The 14,363-nt window shown below is 46.6% G+C and overlaps 1 protein-coding gene across 2 annotated transcripts in view; it reads left to right on the forward strand.

Annotated features, from left to right (window-relative positions):
* Positions 1–14,363, forward strand: part of LOC142463472 (uncharacterized) — a 233,811-nt gene continuing 219,448 nt past the window's right edge. For both annotated transcript variants that reach the window (XM_075566294.1, XM_075566301.1), the window contains exons 1-2: positions 1–196; positions 296–369. In XM_075566294.1, the coding sequence (XP_075422409.1) occupies positions 167–196; positions 296–369 (104 nt within the window). In that variant the 5' untranslated portion in view covers positions 1–166. The remainder of the gene's footprint in view (positions 197–295; positions 370–14,363) is intronic.

A 14,363-nucleotide genomic window follows, 5' to 3' on the forward strand; every position in this document is an offset into this window, starting at 1 on the left:
AACAACAATAATGTGCACATAGCTATCACCTAGGCTACACATACCAGATGATCAGTGAATCAGGCGAACAGAACTCCTCCTCCATGCAACTCTGTTAGCTTAAATTAACACAAGGAAGTTCATAGCAACTCAGTGTTGTTCAAGTTGAAAGCACAGAAGCTGCAACATGAGTGATATGCCCCTCACTAATATTCAGGTAAGCATTCACCATTCTGCTCCACAGTTTGTGCCAATTACTTTTGTTGCATTGTATTAGTGTCACTTAATATTTTTGCTTCTCTTTATAAAAATGTAGGGAGCTGGTCACAGGTTTCATCGAATTGCCACCAACATAAAGCACGTGTGTGGAATACTCCTGAGCTTAAAAAGGTACTGATGCTATGTGATTCAAGTTTGGGAAATACTGTAGCAGTCTTCAATCTGCTAATGTCACACCAATTATGGTCACTTACTGGCTAAGCTGACTTGTCACCTCACAGTTATATCTGAAAAATACATCTTCTGGGGGATGGGTTTCATACTTGATTTATCTGTATTACTTCTTATTATACAGCCTTGGATGCCATCACATAAAATGCCTCTCCATTTGTTATTGATTTGGGTGATACCTTAAAGTGTGTGGAGGAAAACTGATGTCATAGCTTAATTGCATATATATATATATTACAGACAAAGAATAGACTGCGCTCCTCAGGTGTAAGCTCAGACCAAATCCCAATTGGTTATATTAAGTGAATATAGCAAAGGTGATTGGCAAAGGTGGTGCAACAATATTATGGATGATTGATTCACACTGATAAAAAATACATACAATATGTTATAATAAAATGCTGAGTGCCAATGTTTAAAAAGCTGCTGTAAACACAAATATATGCCAATACCAATATAAAAAAAAAAAGGTAAAAAAGGTAAATGTCAGTGGTAAAGACTACTGCACAAATGAATCCCTCCTGGATGATATTCAATGGATGATAATAGAAAAAAATGTATATATATAAAAAAAAGGCACTGAATGTGTCAAAAAATGAAAAAATAAAAATGAAAAAGAAAATATATATATATAAAAAATAAAAAATAAAAATATATCAACCAAACCAAGGGTCCATGCTAGGTTCTGGCTGCTCTCATCAAGGACCAACGAACTCCCAGAAATCTGTGAACAACAAAAAAGAAAGCGCCCGATCCTAGTGCAGCATGAAAAAGTACAATTTAATAAAAATGAATAAAACCAACAAATGTGAACTCTCAAACAACGGATAAATAAAAGCATATATTGAGTGAACTCAATCGCCAACCGCCCACGATGTGCCTTGGATGGCGCGCCCTCTCTCCGTCTGCACTCTCTCAGCTCTTCCGAACCGACATCCAGCAGGGGATACAGGAACAGGCTCACCACAGTGTAACCCGGAAGTCCTCCACAAGGTTAGTGTATTCCGGATAGGAGATCAGTATGTGACCCCGCGATGCAGGGGCTGTGAGAAAAATCTCTCTGCACTCCCAAGGGCAGTCCGTGTTAAGGTGGGCAGTGATGATGGAGTAAATGTTGTATCACAGTGTGACAGCAGCTAGATAACGTCTTCATATATACATCCGGTGCCGCTGCAAGGATTCAGATGCAGGAAGCCTCATCTCAAACTGAGGTCTGACACGTGGGAAGTGAATTTGTGCCACAGGAAGGAATTGATCTTTCATCAACAGAACAACACCAGGTTAATCGGATCGCACGCTGAGGAGGTCTATTCCGTGCTTCAACAGATGTAACAGGTCTGTCACCAGCACACCCACATCACCATTGAGAAGGGACATTCTCTAGTGGGTGTTTACTGTTCCTTACTGGGCTATCATCAGCCACATGGACTGTTATTGACATTCACCACTGTTGGCCTTTATCCCTATGATATCTTGCTTGCTTGCTCCACATCCCCTTCCATATGTCACTTGCTTATTGCTGCTATCTGCTTGTACTAGACATTTTATTGCTTTTTAATCACACCAGTTTACTACTAGTCCTTTTGACTACTCTGGTCATTTAATAAAATTCACACATATTTATTTTACAACCATACGGAACTGGCGCTTCTTTTTCTCCTGTTTTCCATATATATATATATATATATAGACACACAAGGATGTTCAGGGCACTCAATAGGGGAAAGTATAAAGAAAGCAACTTATCTGGTCAGTTGTGGTGCAAGCAGTGCAACCAAGATCACCATCCAGCAGCAAAAATAGACAAAATCCTGATGTACAAAATCCGCAGCACTCACCAATTCAAATGCAAAAACAATTTAATGTAGAAACACAAGCATCAGGGGTAACAGCAGGGAAAAAGAAGCGACGTTTCGGACCTCCCGGGCCTTTCTCAAGCTCCCTTATATATATATATATATATATATATATATATATATATATATATATATATATATATATATATATATATATATATATATATTTCAGTAAATTAAAAAAATTATATATATATATATAATATTTTTTTTTAAATATTTTATAATATAATATTTTTTTAATTTACTGAAATAAATAAACAAATGAATTAATTGACAGCAACAAATAATGAGAAAGAAAGTTACGTTTTTATTTTGGGAGATCAATAAAGCTGGTGGGAGCCAAAATTGTAAATTGACCTGACATAAATAGTAGTCGATTTGAAAACAAATATTTCACACCCTGTTATTATATCCAGAAAAGAATATGAAACACACTTAATTGTGACATTGCTATGAATGTACCTCTATACATCATCTCCAAGTTATCAGAAATCTCATGCTAAATGTGTGTGATGCAATGCATCTCATATACTGTGTGACTGGCACCACTTCTCAAATTGTTCTAGAACAGGCCTGCACAAATCCAGTCCTCGAGGGCCGCAAACAGGCCAGATTTTCAGGATATCCCTGCTTCAGCTCAGCTGTCTCAATTAGTGGCTCAGTCATACTGAGCCACTAATTGAGCCAATGTGCTGAAGTAGGGATATCCTGAAAACCTGGCCTGTTTGTGGCCCTCGAGGACTGGAGTTGTGCAGGCCTGTTCTAGACAGACTTCACATAGACTTACTAAGGCCAGTCGGTCCAACTCTGAATAGCTTGGGGAAAATTCTTACGTTTGACTACAAGACTTGGGCCGCACCATCAGAGCAGCAGAAGGAAAAAAATTAAGTAGTCACTATAACCTGCATGTACACTTTTTCCTTGAGTTTCCCTTATTAAAAAATATGTAAGCATTATTGTTATCCTTCTCCCTCTCTCACCCTATCACCTCTCTCCCTCTTCCCAGCACCTCTGTCCCTCTTCCCAACACCTCTCTCCCTCTTCCAAGCACCTCTCTCCCTCTTCCAAGCACCTCTCTCCCTCTTCCAAGCACCTCTCTCCCTCTTCCAAGCACCTCTCTCCCTCTTCCCAGCACCTCTCTCCCTCTTCCCAGCACCTCTCTCCCTCTTCCAAGCACCTCTCTCCCTCTTCCCAGCACCTCTCTCCCTCTTCCAAGCACCTCTCTCCCTCTTCCCAGTACCTCTCTCCCTCTTCCCAGCACTTCTCTCCCTCTTCCCAGCACCTCTCTCCCTCTTCCCCGCACTTCTCTCCCTCTTCCAAGCACCTCTCTCTTCCCAGCACCTCTCTCTCTTCCCAGCACCTCTCTCTTCCCAGCACCTCTCTCCCTCTTCCCAGCACTTCTCTCCCTCTTCCCAGCACCTCTCTCCCTCTTCCCAGCACTTCTCTCCCTCTTCCAAGCACCTCTCTCTTCCCAGCACCTCTCTCTCTTCCCAGCACCTCTCTCTCTTCCCAGCACCTCTCTCCCTCTTCCCAGCACCTCTCTCCCTCTTCCCAGCACCTCTCTCCCTCTTCCCAGCACCTCTCTCCCTCTTCCAAGCACCTCTCTCCCTCTTCCCAGCACCTCTCTCCCTCTTCCAAGCACCTCTCTCCCTCTTCCCAGTACCTCTCTCCCTCTTCCCAGCACTTCTCTCCCTCTTCCCAGCACCTCTCTCCCTCTTCCCCGCACTTCTCTCCCTCTTCCAAGCACCTCTCTCTTCCCAGCACCTCTCTCTCTTCCCAGCACCTCTCTCTTCCCAGCACCTCTCTCCCTCTTCCCAGCACTTCTCTCCCTCTTCCCAGCACCTCTCTCCCTCTTCCCAGCACTTCTCTCCCTCTTCCAAGCACCTCTCTCTTCCCAGCACCTCTCTCTCTTCCCAGCACCTCTCTCTCTTCCCAGCACCTCTCTCCCTCTTCCCAGCACCTCTCTCCCTCTTCCCAGCACTTCTCTCCCTCTTCCAAGCACCTCCCTCCCTCTTCCCAGCACCTCTCTCCCTCTTCCAAGCACCTCTCTCTCTTCCCAGCACCTCTCTCTCTTCCCAGCACCTATCTCTCTTCCAAGCACCTCTCTCCCTCTTCCAAGCACCTCTCTCCCTCTTCCAATCACCTCTCTCCCTCTTCCCAGCACTTCTCTCCCTCTTCCAAGCACCTCTCTCCGTCTTCCCAGCACCTCTCTCCCTCTTCCAAGCACCTCTCTCCCTCTTCCAAGCACCTCTCTCCCTCTTCCAAGCACCTCTCTCCCTCTTCCCAGCACCTCTCTCCCTCTTCCCAGCACTTCTCTCCCTCTTCCAAGCACCTCTCTCCCTCTTCCAAGCACCTCTCTCCCTCTTCCAAGCACCTCTCTCCCTCTTCCCAGCACCTCTCTCCCTCTTCCCAGCACTTCTCTCCCTCTTCCCAGCACTTCTCTCCCTCTTCCAAGCACCTCTCTCCCTCTTCCCAGCACTTCTCTCCCTCTTCCAAGCACCTCTCTCCCTCTTCCAAGCACCTCTCTCTCTCTTCCCAGTACCTCTCTCCCTCTTCCCAGCACCTCTCTCTCTTCCCAGCACCTCTCTCTCTTCCCAGCACCCAGCACTTCTCAAATTGTTCTAGAACAGGCCTGCACAAATCCAGTCCTCGAGGGCCGCAAACAGGCCAGATTTTCAGGATATCCCTGCTTCAGCTCAGCTGTCTCAATTAGTGGCTCAGTCATACTGAGCCACTAATTGAGCCAATGTGCTGAAGTAGGGATATCCTGAAAACCTGGCCTGTTTGTGGCCCTCGAGGACTGGAGTTGTGCAGGCCTGTTCTAGACAGACTTCACATAGACTTACTAAGGCCAGTCGGTCCAACTCTGAATAGCTTGGGGAAAATTCTTACGTTTGACTACAAGACTTGGGCCGCACCATCAGAGCAGCAGAAGGAAAAAAATTAAGTAGTCACTATAACCCGCATGTACACTTTTTCCTTGAGTTTCCCTTATTAAAAAATATGTAAGCATTATTGTTATCCTTCTCCCTCTCTCACCCTATCACCTCTCTCCCTCTTCCCAGCACCTCTGTCCCTCTTCCCAACACCTCTCTCCCTCTTCCAAGCACCTCTCTCCCTCTTCCAAGCACCTCTCTCCCTCTTCCAAGCACCTCTCTCCCTCTTCCAAGCACCTCTCTCCCTCTTCCCAGCACCTCTCTCCCTCTTCCCAGCACCTCTCTCCCTCTTCCAAGCACCTCTCTCCCTCTTCCCAGCACCTCTCTCCCTCTTCCAAGCACCTCTCTCCCTCTTCCCAGTACCTCTCTCCCTCTTCCCAGCACTTCTCTCCCTCTTCCCAGCACCTCTCTCCCTCTTCCCAGCACTTCTCTCCCTCTTCCAAGCACCTCTCTCTTCCCAGCACCTCTCTCTCTTCCCAGCACCTCTCTCTCTTCCCAGCACCTCTCTCTCTTCCCAGCACCTCTCTCCCTCTTCCCAGCACTTCTCTCCCTCTTCCCAGCACCTCTCTCCCTCTTCCCAGCACTTCTCTCCCTCTTCCAAGCACCTCTCTCTTCCCAGCACCTCTCTCTCTTCCCAGCACCTCTCTCTCTTCCCAGCACCTCTCTCTCTTCCCAGCACCTCTCTCCCTCTTCCCAGCACTTCTCTCCCTCTTCCAAGCACCTCCCTCTTCCCAGCACCTCTCTCCCTCTTCCAAGCACCTCTCTCTCTTCCCAGCACCTCTCTCTCTTCCCAGCACCTATCTCTCTTCCAAGCACCTCTCTCCCTCTTCCAAGCACCTCTCTCCCTCTTCCAATCACCTCTCTCCCTCTTCCCAGCACTTCTCTCCCTCTTCCAAGCACCTCTCTCCGTCTTCCCAGCACCTCTCTCCCTCTTCCAAGCACCTCTCTCCCTCTTCCAAGCACCTCTCTCCCTCTTCCAAGCACCTCTCTCCCTCTTCCAAGCACCTCTCTCCCTCTTCCCAGCACCTCTCTCCCTCTTCCCAGCACTTCTCTCCCTCTTCCAAGCACCTCTCTCCCTCTTCCAAGCACCTCTCTCCCTCTTCCAAGCACCTCTCTCCCTCTTCCCAGCACTTCTCTCCCTCTTCCAAGCACCTCTCTCCCTCTTCCCAGCACTTCTCTCCCTCTTCCAAGCACCTCTCTCCCTCTTCCAAGCACCTCTCTCCCTCTTCCCAGTACCTCTCTCCCTCTTCCCAGCACCTCTCTCCTTCCCAGGACCTCTCTCCCTCTTCCCAGCACCTCTCTCCCTCTTCCCAGCACCTCTCTCTCTTCCCAGCACCTCTCTCTCTTCCCAGCACCTCTCTCTCTCTTCCCAGCACCTCTCTCCCTCTTCCCAACACCTCTTTCCCTCTTCCAAGCACCTCTCTCCCTCTTCCCAGCACCTCTCTCCCTCTTCCCAGCACCTCTCTCCCTCTTCCAAGCACCTCTCTCTCTTCCCAGCACCTCTCTCCCTCTTCCCAGTACCTCTCTTCCTCTTCCCAGTACCTCTCTCCCTCTTCCCAGTACCTCTCTCCCTCTTCCCAGCACCTCTCTCCCTCTTCCCAGCACCTCTCTCCCTCTTCCAAGCACCTCTCTCTCTTCCCAGCACCTCTCTCTCCTCCCAGCACCTCTCTCTCCTCCCAGCACCTCTCTCTCTTCCCAGCACCTCTCTCCCTTGATCGGCCCATGGGCTCACACTCTGGGTTCCAGCACAGCATCTGCCTGCCTGACATGGTGTGTCTGCTCAGCGGGTGCAGGCATAGGCATGGCGACACGTAGGCTGCATGTGGCCCATGGGCTTTGTGTTTGACAGCCCTGTATTAAAGAATTATTGCACTGCTGCTTGGGTGGTACTGTACTTATTGACACACTGGAATTCATCAATTTGTTAACTCCCCAGTTTGCATGTATTTTATGTTCTGTTTGCAGATTCACTAAACTGCAAACCAGATTATATTGAAATATGCTAGGACCACAGTGAACTCCCAACAGTGGTTTATTATATTAAATTTAGCCAATTTTGACTCCATTTGTTTTTTTAACAAATGGGAAAATTCATCTGTTTTTCTCTCTCTTTATTTTCCATAGTAGACAAAAGCTTTTGACGTTTTTTTTTCCATTTGTATTAAATGTCTTTTGCTAATAAGATTGTCATTCATCAAATCTACACATCAATTGGCCTCTTTGTTTTGTTCTCCGTAAAGTAATTAACCTGATTTCTTTTAGTGAAAATAAATGAATGTAATTAACTGAAGTGCATAAATTCAGCTGGCCCAAAGCAAATTAAAACATAGATTTTTCTTAAAATAAAAAGAAAGACAGTTGTACAATTACGATGTTTAAAATGTGTTAACTAAGTAACTACTATGTAACTACAGGTATGTAAAATGTGTTTTCTTTTTTTGACACGCTGAGTAGCACATGAGCAAACATAACCAGCCCATCAAATCGAAGAATTGTGTTTTATTTCCATAGCCGTTTGTTTAGAAAGTGATGGTATTTTTTTAGTCAAAATCTGAGATTCTGAAATGAACGACATTCTCAGTTATAATCTCTTGGCCTGGCACTTTTAAACATTATTTTATACTCATATGGACTCTTGAATCATAATCCTGCAATGACCGGAACAAAACAAAAATATTTTCACATTATATATATATATTTAAAAAAATGTAAATATAATATTTTGACTTTTGCTAATTTATTTGGTCTGTCGTCATTATTCCCCTCCACCTGCTATCTACACTTTGGTATCTGGCAACAAAGCGTCAGGCGTGTTGTCATGTATTGGGTGAAGGGAGGTGTATTGGCAGATGTCGTAACAACACCACTTTCAAAGCATTAGTGAGGCCTCACCCAGAGTATTGTGTAGAGTTCTTGAGGCAAAGTGCCAAAATTACATAGTATACTGTAGGTCAGAAGTGGCCAACTCCAGGCCTCAAATGCCACCAACAGTACAGGTTTTAAGGATATCCTTGCTTCAGCACAGGTGGCACAGTCAATGACTGAGACACTGATTGAGCCACCTGTGCTGAAGCAGGTATATCCCTAATTGCTGGCCTTCTGGTGGCCCCTGAAGACTGGAGTTGGTCACCCCTGTTATAAGTGGTCCAAAAAGGCTAACAAGCATGTTGCAGAGATTACAATGAATGCCTTAATAACATCAATATTTGGACTTTTAAATGAAGATGGAATTGCTCCTGTTGTATGGCAGGGACTTTCAAATACCTAGGACACAAAAGGTGTAGAAGTGAAGCACGTTTCATACAAAAATAACTCTAAAGGGTGTAAAAAAAGGAAAATGTAATGAAGTACTTTTTTTTACTGAAAGTGTAGTAGATACATAGAACAGCCTTCTGACAGAAATGATAGGGGCAAATATAATAAACTAATGAATAAATGCTTGAGATAACAGAATCCTTCTAGTATAAGAAGTACCGGTACTAAATAAAGGTTTTTAGATCTGGTCAAGTCTAGTATTTTGAAGCAAGGTAAAAAGTGTCCAGGAAAGGGTGTTCAAGAGGACCTTACCTCCTGTCAATGTCTGGGACTTGTTGTTATTGTTGCCCTTTGGTGGTAATTGACTTCAGTGGGCACTAGAGGGAGTGCTCTGCTCTGGCTTCCCTCATTAGAATTTATTTTATTTGTACCTTACTAGAGTTTTTACGGTTTGCAGTTGCGATTTTTATCTTGTTTATTTCAGCTTTGCAAGTTTTTTCACCGATTCTCCCCAAAAGTAAATTCTAAATGTTTATTGTTTTAGTGGCTTGCCAGTAAATACAAAGATTTGAAAGACAGTCTACTGTACATAGAGGCGCAAAAAGAATTATTATCGAAATGGCCCTAAATGACAGATGTAGCATCCCCCCTGCCACTCCTAACGCCCCCAGGCCGTTCCAAAGCAGAGATTCACCTAACATCTGGATGTCCTTTCACATTGGTCAATACAAGCAGGGCAGGAAGAGACATACAGATGCAGAAAGACTTACTGTTCCTGTGACCGCACAAAACCAAGTGCAATTCCCCGGCACTTTAATGTATGTCGCGGCCCCATGACTGTGGCTGAGTCGCGGCTGCCTAGTGATGTTTTGCGGCTGATATAGTACTTTGCAGTAGTTATATGCGGTGCTACTGTATCTTTAAGCTAAATTCAATGTACTGTATTCTGGGGCTATTGCTAAGTAATGCACGTTTTGTACAGTTCTATGTAATCTAACCCACCCCTTATTCCAATACACTCTTTCAATACTGGGAAACTTAAGATAACAGACATAATTTTTATTCAATTATGATATTTATTAGAGTAAATTAGAGAAACATATATTGTGCATCAGTGTAAGAGCTATTAAAATATGTATTGCATTATACAGTAACATATATAATTTGGGAAACATAATATAATCTTCCACGAACATGCCCTGGGCTGTCCCTTGTACAATTTCACCTGTAAGATAATTGAGAAATAGATGCATTAATTAAACACTGTTGCTGTGTCGGATCCCCGCTGTGCATGCGCGCTGTATGTACAGTATAGTGTGAGTTTGTATACTACAGTATGTATACTATGAATCTGTGCACATACGTGGTATTTGCAGATTGAATGGATGCATATGCGCTCCATTCAATTACTGCCTATGCACACTCTATGCCTACTGGATAGAACGCATATTGTGTGTGCGCATGTGTGCTGGAGCTACAATAGAAAGAGATGCCAAAAAGGCAGTTGTTACCTCAATTTTCCAATATTGATGCTCTGTGTTGCTGGATGTGGTTTCTACACGAACAAGGTGTTGACGTTGAGAATCTACAAAACAAGGATGAAAACAATGGCATCAGTGGAGCATTGCATGAAATCAACACCATAACTTAAAAAAAGAGCACGCCCAAACTACAGTACTCCATTTGAACACTGATGACTAGTACCTCCCAATATAAACAATAAACAGTATTTATTACATTTTATTAAACGATTTAATGTTTCAGTCACTTATTACTCCAGCCCACAGTCATAAGATGCTGCAATAGTCCATTAATAGTGTATTTGACATTCTTGAATTTGACAGTACTGCTTCCCAAGTGCATCTAAAATTACACTCTTCAAATTGTTTGGTATAGCTTTCTTACCAGAGGAGTCATCAAAGTTCACATTTCTTGCCCACTCGCCATAAAGTTGAAAAGGCACGTTGTTGGAATATTAACTAGGCAAATCGATGTGGCTGTCCCCTGCAGTGTGCACCACATCTTTCCACATAGGTAAATGGCCCATGATGCCACTTTTCTACACCTCAGTCTCAGTAGAACAGGATGAGAGGGGGTGGGGAGGTCATAAGTAAAATTTCATCATATTTTTTTCACTTTGTTTTTTATTGTTTTGTTTACACACAGGCATTTCTATTTAGATTAGTTTGACTCATCCCCTTCGGTCATTTTTTGCTGATTTCATTTATTGATATCTGCTGGGCCTTGTTTTATTCTGTCCAATTGGGATGAGCCACTACCTAATTAGATTGTTTGTGTGTTCAGGGTCTATACTCTATGATAAAGTCCCATGTCGGTGTAGCGGTTATTTCCCCCCCCCCCCCAATCGCAGATAGGGACCATGTGGGGAAATCTACATATGTTACAGTGTGGTGCAATACCTGTTAGGCTCACAGGAGGCCTGAACCTCCGCCACTGGGAGCCTGGGGTGTATCCTGGAATGTATGCTTACAGCGCCTCCACCTGTGCAGGGATTCCAGGTGTATAGAATGACCCCTGACACAGGACCCACAAATAGGAAACACATACAATGAAGTATATATATATGTAACTGTTTACTATATGGGCAAAACAATAACATCACATCACATCAACACAATAGCAACACAGCCGTGTCACCCTTAACCTGGCCTCACTGGCCGCAAACCCCAACGCTGTACCCAAGTGTCCCAATAGTCCAGCAACCCACCCACTAGGTGTGATCAGCGCCTGTAAGGAAACCTGTATGTAGGGTACATTTGGTGCACTTGTAGAAATACCTGCCCGGGACTCTTGCGCCCGGGTTCAGCAACAACAGAAAAGTACCCATCTGCGTCCAACGCTGAATCCGCAGCAATGGCGTCCTCTTCCAATCCAGATAGTTTCACCCACAGATAGAGACTATCTTGAGTGATGCAGGCCTGATCCCAGACACACTTGTCACACTGCTCCCTCCTTGACAGAGCACGCAGCAGCAACTGTCTCATTGACTAACTACTGCTAAAAGGGCAAAGTCCTACCTTAGGGCCTTCCCTACACAGCAGCTACACATATACTGGTGAGTTGGGCCTAGCTTGGGCCTGGGGGTAACCTGGCCTAGTGTAAGAAGCCACTTGCTCCTTACACACTACCTCCCCCTCCCTTTTCCCAGCTCCAACTAACTCTTCCTGTCTGCACACAACAATGTATCTTATCCAGCATGAGAATCTGTCAGCCTTAGTGGCTGTCTGGCTGCATGTGACAGAGATCATAGGGCAGTCCCCAGAGGCTGCTGGGAGTTGTAGTCCACTCTGGGGCTTTTCCCTAAGAGGACCGCATGGGCGCCTCTCTAATGGCTGCCTACCTCTCTCTATCTGTGCCTGTGCTAGACTAGTGGCTGCCGCGCCAGTTTCCGGCACATGCGCAACATCTAGGGGGCCCTGCACTACAGGTAATGGCTGCCGCAACTCCTCATACGCACCGCACATGCGCGAACCCTGCGCCAGTCGCAACATGACCGCCGGTACTCCTGGGGCTACACTGCGCATGCACAACTTCCCACGCATGCGCGAACGCACGCAAAAAGGCAGCGCCCTGGCACTGATGTCGCCGGGAGCCCCTGCAACTGCCTGATATGGTGCGAGGGTATCCGCTACTCTGCGCAGGTGAGGAGGGCCAGAGGTGACCCTGCTACATTCTCCCCCTGGTGAAATTCCCAACGGCCTCGCTTGGGACAGTGTCATACAGTACACAGTTATATAATAAAAATGCATTGCATAGTATATACAACTTATCGTGTAGGCTCTATCATCATTGGTATACATCAAAATGGCATTAATGGTGCATAGCAGATAAACCACATCAATACCCGAGGCCAGCTGAGTCCCATCGTGGAGTGTCCCTACCTGATCGAGTGAGGGCTCCTCACTTTGACTCCTGTGAGTCTCTTGGAAATCATGAATGGGTGCTACAGTCTCTAGTTCCAAACCACCTCCTCCCCCTGATGGAAAGAATAGTACGGGGTCTCTGTGCCAGACCCTTACCCGGCCATCCACAGCATGATGCGGTAGGCCAGGAGGTCTTGACCTTTTCCTCTGTCCACCACATGGTGAATAGAGCACTCCTTTTGCGCTTAAGGGAGGCCAATTTCAATGGGACATTCACAACACAGTCCTTGTCCCTAAGTACTTGGGAGGCTTCCACGGGGCAGCGAGCAATTAGCAATGTCTCTGTACTCAAAGTCTCTGTTACATCCTGCAGGGGGTAAAGGGTTGATACCTTACCACTGCATTGATTCACGGTGTCCAGCAGGTCATCAGGAACGCTGACTGTTACCACCTCAGCTGCACTGGACATCAGGGTAGAGTTGAATTGTCCGTCCACTTGGCAGATGGCCGGTACACACTGTTGATCCTGTACCTCCAGGTAGCAATCATTTTCTGGAAACTCGGGAGCGTTGGATCCCTGTCCTGGGACCATTTGAGTTATAACGCACGGGCTCCGAGGTTGACGAGTGCCGCCATTTTGGACTGGGTCCCGCACCGTAACTTCCTCTTCTTCTACTTCTACGTCCGGCGCCTCCATCGGAGCCTGTGGGGAGTAAGAGGGTATCTCACCACTCCGCTGGCTTGCGATGGGATCCTCTTCCTCCGGTCTCATCTCCGGCTGTTCCTCCGACACACTGGGAGTCGCCACGGCCGTGGGACTCTTCCGCGGATCCGGCCGCACCAGCGCTTGCTGTCTGGGAACATCAATGTACAACGGGCCCACCGCAGAGCACGCGGCAGCATCTGGATACACCTCATCTAGGGCACTCGGACCCACAGCAGGCTCTGTATCCGCAGTAGATGAGGCACTTGGCTGTTTAACTTCAGCTTCTCTCGAGTGGTCCGCCTGCTGGCGCATCACCACGAGCTGTTGGTTGCTGGAATCACTAAGAGAGGATGGGGGTAGAGACCTCCCTGTGATACCGGAATCTGTGGTTCAGGTATTAGTAGTTCTGAGTGCGGAACCGAGTCTAGAACCGGGGTGCATGGACCCCCTGGAACATCTGGTATAGCACACTGACTCGGTGCGGCCACAGCATCGCAGCTGTCCATTTTGGTCAATGTAGCTTAAAAATCTTGCGGTTCTAGAGCAGAGTCTAGAACCGTGGTTAGTGCACACGGGGCCTCCGAAACCTCTGTGGTTGCGCAAGGGGGGTTAACAGCATTGATCCCCCGGTGGAGGCCAATTGCACCTTTCTCTGCTGGTTCCGGCTCTAGAACCGACTCTGGAACCGGATCTGGAACCGCGGTTAGAGTGTTCGAGCCGCCGGAAACTTCTGTGAGGGGGGTAAATTGATTACCTGCATTGACCGGTCCAGTATTGAAGTTGATCACCTCTTCCTCTGCGGTTTCTGTAGGCTGCAGCAGCTTGGGAAGCAGGAACTGTGCCCCGTAGCAGGCACACTGGGGTCCCCAGGTCAATGCACAGAATAGACAGTCACACTTGGTACTGACACATTGTATGTACACCTCCTCGCCCACCTGTGTCATCTGAACATCTATGGGTAGCTGAAATAGGTTGGCGTCCATACCATCATATATACTCAAGCCTTTTTGTAAGCACGGACAAAGAAGAAAGGGTACATTCACTCCTTGCGCTCGCCAGGTTCTATACAACTGAGCGTGTGTTTCGCTGCACCCCGTACTTTTCTTATGGAGAACAGACATGGCTGATTGCTGCCCAATGTGCTCACTCCCCCTGGTGGAGAGGCCAATCGCACGTTTCTTGGCGGGTTCTGGAAACTGTACTCCGCAGCAGGTACACCTGGGTACCCAAGTCATTTCACCACCTGGGAAGTCACAAGTGACACAAGGGTAGCGTAGACACCTTATCCCTTCTA

This window comes from Ascaphus truei, chromosome 1 (assembly GCF_040206685.1).
Source record: "Ascaphus truei isolate aAscTru1 chromosome 1, aAscTru1.hap1, whole genome shotgun sequence".
In the NCBI taxonomy this organism is placed as follows: Eukaryota; Metazoa; Chordata; class Amphibia; order Anura; family Ascaphidae; genus Ascaphus; species Ascaphus truei.